The sequence below is a fragment of the Rutidosis leptorrhynchoides genome, chromosome 8 (assembly GCF_046630445.1).
Source record: "Rutidosis leptorrhynchoides isolate AG116_Rl617_1_P2 chromosome 8, CSIRO_AGI_Rlap_v1, whole genome shotgun sequence".
In the NCBI taxonomy this organism is placed as follows: domain Eukaryota; kingdom Viridiplantae; phylum Streptophyta; class Magnoliopsida; order Asterales; family Asteraceae; genus Rutidosis; species Rutidosis leptorrhynchoides.
Window position 1 is genome coordinate 190,697,522 of NC_092340.1, and position 6,622 is coordinate 190,704,143.

General features: G+C 36.0%; 2 protein-coding genes across 2 annotated transcripts; one reads left to right on the forward strand and one right to left on the reverse strand.

Moving 5' to 3' along the window:
- Positions 1 to 2,720: 2,720 nt before the first annotated feature.
- LOC139863980 (uncharacterized) lies at positions 2,721 to 3,791 on the forward strand. The gene has a single exon (XM_071852574.1). It carries the CDS (start codon positions 2,721 to 2,723, stop codon positions 3,789 to 3,791), a length of 1,071 nt encoding a protein of 356 aa, XP_071708675.1.
- Positions 3,792 to 4,082: 291 nt separating this feature from the next.
- LOC139861735 (putative clathrin assembly protein At4g40080) lies at positions 4,083 to 5,407 on the reverse strand. The gene has a single exon (XM_071850233.1). It carries the CDS (start codon positions 5,309 to 5,311, stop codon positions 4,301 to 4,303), a length of 1,011 nt encoding a protein of 336 aa, XP_071706334.1. The 5' UTR covers positions 5,312 to 5,407; the 3' UTR covers positions 4,083 to 4,300.
- Positions 5,408 to 6,622: the final 1,215 nt, after the last annotated feature.

The window sequence follows — 6,622 nt, forward strand, 5'->3', positions numbered from 1 at the left end:
GAAAGTTTGTCTTTTAAAAACGAATGCATTGTTTGTAAAATGTATCATTTAGAGGTCAAGTACCTCGCAATGAAATCAACTATTGTGAATAGTTTATAATCGATATGGACTTCGTTCAGATGAATTAGGACGGGTCATTAGAGTTGGTATCTGAGCGGTGGTCGTAGCGAACCAGTTCTTGCAATAGTGTGTCTAACTAGGAGTTTTTAGGATGCATTAATGAGTCTGGACTTCGACCTAGTAGTTGTTAGGTTATATTAATAAGTCTGGACTTAAACCTGGTCTGCATGTCAAAAGTTTTGCTTACCGTTCTTTATCGAAAAATCTCTACATATCAATTTCAGTCTCCACACGTCTTATTGCAATTATTGCATAGATGGTGTACAGACAAATTCATATCCCATCACATTAAACCTTGCTAACATGCTTCCTTAATTCCCTCCGTAATCTACGGGATCTTCTGTACTATCTATAGGTATTCTATTTAATTAGAATATCATCCGAGATCTGAAAATCATTTCATAACGAAAACCCTTTATCTAACCGTACAAGATGGAACTCGCCACTAGTTCAAGTCCCTCGGATTCCGATATGGAGTCCCACTCAAGCTCCGAAAGCAGTGTGACCGGAATGGACTAACCAGTCAGTCATCATCTATTCTGGATGAATTGGGGATGGGTTCGTAATATACTTAATCATTGGAGACAAGAAGAAGGTGATCCTTTCCATCAACCGAATTCACCTCTTGGCGAAGAACCTGAAGCATTTACCGGCGAACCTGTTCGTAATACCATTTTCTCTCTCATTTCCAGGGTATCTCGTCATGACTATATACTATCTCAAATCCTAGATCTTATTCATCCGCTCGTCCGAACTGACAATTACCCGATGAAATAGAAAAAATTAACGAACTTCGTGCTCGGGTAGTGGCTCTGGAGAATATGGTGCAATATCTACGAGCATCAGCAGCACCAGCAGCATAACCAGTACCACCATCCATCAACAGAAACATCCGCATCTCACACCTCAACATCACAATCTGTACCTCGAGCATCAACGTCATACGCACCATAGATACCAAAGAATACCAACAACAATGAACGATGAAGTATTGATCCATAACTTCATTGAAGAAATATTCTGCGAAGAATATGTGATTCCTAATAGTTAACGATGAAGTATTGATCCATAACTTCATTGAAAAAATATTCTGCGAAGAATATGTAGTTCCTAATAGTTAACGATGAAGTATTGATCCATAACTTCATTGAAGAAATATTTTGCGAAGAATATGTGGGTTCTAAAAGTTTTAAAGATTACTTATTTTAGCTCAAATCAAAAAGTAAATGAGATTAATATCATATTAACTCATTAAATCCATGATTACATCTGAAGAAAATATATATGTATATATATTTTCATAAAGATTGTGATTAAAATTTCTTTTGTGCAAACTGTTAATGGTGAAAATATTTTAACGGGTAGGTAATACCCGAGAAATATTTAGTTTTCACATTAATAAGTTACACTGTACATTCTTCGAATCTGATTCAACAGTCATTTCCTATCCTACTTACATCCACAGATATACGAATCCGTTTACCACAGAATAACCATTTTCATTCAATTTCATATTTGAATTTTGACTTATCAGAATCTAACAAGTGGCATAATGAAGAAAACATTGGACAACTAAAATGAATTAGAATATTGATTATAACCTATGAAACTAAACATTTCTTCAAGTTTGCCACTTGATTTCATCTTAAAACCTCATTTGTATCTTGACGATTACAATCTGCGTTCAAACCTTTCAGGATTCTTGAAAATACATCAATCGAGAGGATGAACCAACCGTACTTCATCTACGGAAAAAAATATTGATGCATATAGTTATGCATTTGAAAACACTCAGAACCTGAGTAAACGTTTAACACGTAGCTATGCTATTTCCTTTAGCGTTATTATCACCGAAAATAACTTTGCAAACCCTTTCCAAAGTAGCTAATTTTGTCACAGCTTCAGCAAATCAACTTCAACTTTTCATTCGGATTAGCCTTATTATAACCTTGATATATAAGTTTGTCGTTCGTCATCGTTACCGGAGAACCATTTATATCCCACTACATTAGCAGTAAACTTACCAGCAACTTCGTTGATCTTTAACTTTCCGAAAAATCATTATCTTTATCAAAACCCTATCATGTACCCATCCGCACCTTGTAACGAAAATTTCCATACCAATTACCGAGAATCGGTAATCAGCATTTTGAATCTCGCAACGTTTCTACATCAACAGTTATATGTATACCTATAACAATTAGAATTACGATCTTCCATTCTGAAATTATGAAAAGCACCCAGTCTGTGATAAAGCTGGAAATGATGCGGCTAATCTTCCTATAATGCATCTTGGGTTACCGGTTGGTTATAACATGAAAAAAGTGGAAAGCTGGAAATGCATTATTGATAAAGCTAAGAGACGCCTCTCCTCATTGAAGGAAAATTTAATCTTGATGGTAGATGGACTCTTATTAAGTCTGTTTTGGGAGCAGTCGGGAATTACTACTTGTCTCTTTTTCGGGCTCCTAAGAAGGTGACCCAACTGCTTGAAGCATTGAGAGCCAATTTTTTCTGGGGTAGAAAAGAAAATGAGCGGAAAATGCATAGGATTAAATGGTGGGCCATTCTAAATTCGTTCAAAAAATGGAGGTCTAGGTATGGCCAGTCTCAATTCCATAAACTTGGCTCTTTTGTACAAATGGAGATGGCGTTTTCTTCGTAGTCAAGATGATCCATGGGTTAAACTTCTCAATGTCATTCATGGTGAATCAAGTGGTGGTGTACTTCCTTGTCACAAATATGCCTCAGGAACGTGGGCATCCATTACTAAGTGTGTGGATAATTTACATAATACTAACATAATTGCTGCTTCACGTATGAAAATTTGTGTTGGTAACGGCTTACGGACTAAGTTTTGGCACGATCCTTTTCACGAAGGCACTCCCCTGGTTACCAGTTTTAATCGGCAATATGCTTTGGATGTTAATAAAAATTGTTCCGTCGCTGACCGAATTTCTGGTAATGGTCCCGTTTGGTCGTGGCGTAGGAACCCAAGAGGTGGGGTGGAATTAGAACAACTTCAGCGACTTGAAAACATCATGGGTCAGGCTTCTTTTACTTCAGATCAAGATCAATGGACATGGGCGAACATTAACTCAAACGTCTACTCAGTTTCACATGCGAGGTTTTTGGTTGATATCCCGGACACTATCCCCTCTCTTCGACCTACTGCATGGTGTCGGTATGTTCCTATTAAATTCAATGTGTTCATTTGGCGTTTACTAGCTCTATGTTTACCTACAAGAATGAATCTTCTGGAGCGTGGAATTGCTTGCAATAACACCATGTGTGGAATTTTTGGAGTAGATTCTGAAGATGAAGTTCATCTTTTCTTAAATTACCAGACGAGCAAGTCGATTTGGTGCTTTATCGCAAGATGGACCAACTTGAATACCCCTTCTTGGTCTTCGATTGAAGGGATTTGGACGTGGGTAGATGGGGTCCCCATTTCTAATCTACGTCGTATCATTCTCCGGTTTATCGTCATCTCTACGCTATGGACTATTTGGCGACTACGGAACAGCATCATCTTCAAAGATAATAATTTTCGGAAGTGTCATGTTCTCAACAACATTAAAGTGACAAGTTTCAATTGTTTGTTTTCTAGATTTCATAAGAGTAGAGTTAATTGGTCCGTGTGGTTACAAAACCCTATGACCGCTTTATAAATTTATTTTTTCTTTTCTAGCTTCTCGCTAGTATTAATAAAATTTGCTGCCGTTCCAAAAAAAATAAAATAAATAAATTATTATTAAAAACAATTACATATAAAGGACAAATTTTAGGATGCCAACTAATATAAATATATAAAATATAAAATACAAATATAAATGGGACAAGATTCGCGTTTTGTAGATTCAAACTGTCTTACCTGACCTGTTATGATATTAGAATTAGTCTTAATTACTAATTACTAATTACTAATATATATTCTGATACACAAATCTAAACGACTCTCATTAAATTAATCACATCCACCATTTAAGTTTATTAGCCAATTTCATAAAATCAAATAAAAAAATCCTTGATATCGACCCCGTTCCTATCCACACATCTTAGAAATATCTAACCAACCCAAAAATAAAAATTCTACGCCACTGGCAATACCAAATATTATATGGCGTGGACCTTCACTTGTAAATTCGCCACGTCACCCCAAAAATGATTTAAAAAAGGATCAATTAGCAGACCAGGTCAATCTCAATCTCCCAGACGAAAACTTCACCGAGTCGCTCGTTCTTACAACTCGTTCACCAAACCGAGCTGACTCACTCCCATTATCCACCTTTCTAATTTTATTGAAACTCACCATCCCAATTCTATTACTCAATTCTTCAACCGTTTCCCACAACATCACAACAAAAGGTTTTTTATTATAGAACAAATCCATTAATTTCCCTTTGCATATTATTAACCTCTCCAAACAAGATCCCAACTCCACCGAGTCATAAAAACTCAATAAACCAACTCGCTCTTGAAACTCATTGAACCGCATCAATATCTCGTTTACTATTGATAAATAATCACTAGACAAAAGTTCCATAACAGCATGTAACAACTTATCTTTTTCCACTAGTAAATTATCGGGCAATTTGCATAGTTCTTCTATCACCACCACCAATGAATTAAAATCTCTAATCAAATCGGAATTCATTAACGAAGAGATCAGATCTTGTTGTTTTTCTTTTTCTAATAAAGAACAAGAAGTTGAACAAATAATAAAACCAATATTTTTAGACGTGAAAAGTAAGGTTTCAATGTAACGAGCGTACCATCTTACCCATGCGGATAACACCCATGTAGTAGCGGATTTTTCTTCGCGAAATCCGGATAGTTTAAGGTTGTTACGACCATTGGATGAGTGGAAAAGGGAGAGTTGGTCTTTAAGTATAAACGGACCACGTTTCATTACATGGTGGATGGTGTAGAGACATTTTAATGCCACGTAGGAATCATTGGTGGCGTGTAATCGGTTCATTAATGAACGAATAAGGATTGATGCGGTGGCGCGTGAGCTGTCACCTAGGGATAAAAGGGTAGCTAGGTGGTGGTGATTGGGTGGTGTTGAGGGGGTGTGTGTGGTTGTACGGAGGACGGAAACATGGAGGGAAAGTAGACTTGGTTTGGAAATAAGAGCAAGTTTTGAAAGTGAGATTTTATCTTTCAAAATGCCTATGATTTCTCTCATGATATTATGTGTTATGTGAGATTGATGAATTATTTTGAATGTATTAGAAGGAAGTTATGAGGTTTGGTAAGTGACATTATGATAATAAATGAGGAAAAAACCTCAAAAAGTCAAAACACATACAGGACTTATATTTATATGCGATACTAAATGCAAATTACTATATTAACTATTAATAGTAGACAAAAATGCTCAATAGTAATCAGAGGTATTTTTGTCATTTCAACTAATTTTTTTATTTTTTTTACTTTTTCCTTCCTTTTCCTAAATAAAACTCCCAACTTTGTTCAAAAAATAAAACCGACCCCTCAAACAGGGGGTAAAGTATCAAATAACTATTTTCATAAAAAATTTTCACTAAACTCTACTCAAATATTCAACGGGTCATATCTTCTCGCTCGCAACAAGTTAAATTTTCCCGATAACATCGTTAAACTCGAAATAATTTTAGGAACACAATGTCACTAACTATAGGCAAAACGGACGCTTTTTAAAAAACGATAAATATTTGAGGTACTTTTCATACACGTTGATTTTGCGTTAAATTTTTAAAAGTCGACAATTCCATAGCGAACGTGGAGATGTAAAATAACATTTAAATCTTTGAAAGGTTATACCTTTTAGTTCGATTCGAGTTGCGATTCAACGACATGATCGTTAGCCTCGAAATAATTTTACAAACTAAACACAATAAAATACATTGAAAATCGAATCCCAGACGAGAGGCGAGGGTTCGATAACTAGTTTTAGATACGAAATGCAAATTTTAGATACGAAATAGTGTTTGTTTTTCCATCAACTTTATAGTTTTCGTATCTATAATATAAATATTTCGGAATTATTATAACAGATTTTGGAAAAGTCGATTTTGTACATGTCACTGGAAACCGACTTTTCTAAGGTCGGTTTGCCTATATGGCAGCTAAACTGGTTACCCGTGGACTGCGAAGTGCTGACTATATTTTTTCCGGATCTTTCGAAACTGGCCTTGGGAGAACGGCTTTCAAACAATTATTATTATTTTTTAATGCAATTGTCGGCATCACCCAGAGGGGATCATATGCCATGGACGCACGCGCTTTCGCGAGGAAACCTGAATCGCATTGCAGGAACTATATCCTTAAACCATCCCGAGGGGCAGGCGGACCAGGTTTGAATCCTGAATGGAGCCGGGAGAAAACCTGTAGGAACGACTAAACGGTATTAATTTATCGATCTAATCTTCAGTATCGAGTGCAGAATAACTCGATATTGGTTTTAATATCAAAACGACTCAACAAAACTATGATCTAATGTTTAAAAACGACTTTA

Bases quoted from the DNA above. Each gene is read 5' to 3' on its own strand.
- LOC139861735 (XM_071850233.1), bottom strand. From the start codon at position 5,311: ATGAGAGAAATCATAGGCATTTTGAAAGATAAAATCTCACTTTCAAAA.
- LOC139863980 (XM_071852574.1), top strand. From the start codon at position 2,721: ATGGCCAGTCTCAATTCCATAAACTTGGCTCTTTTGTACAAATGGAGA.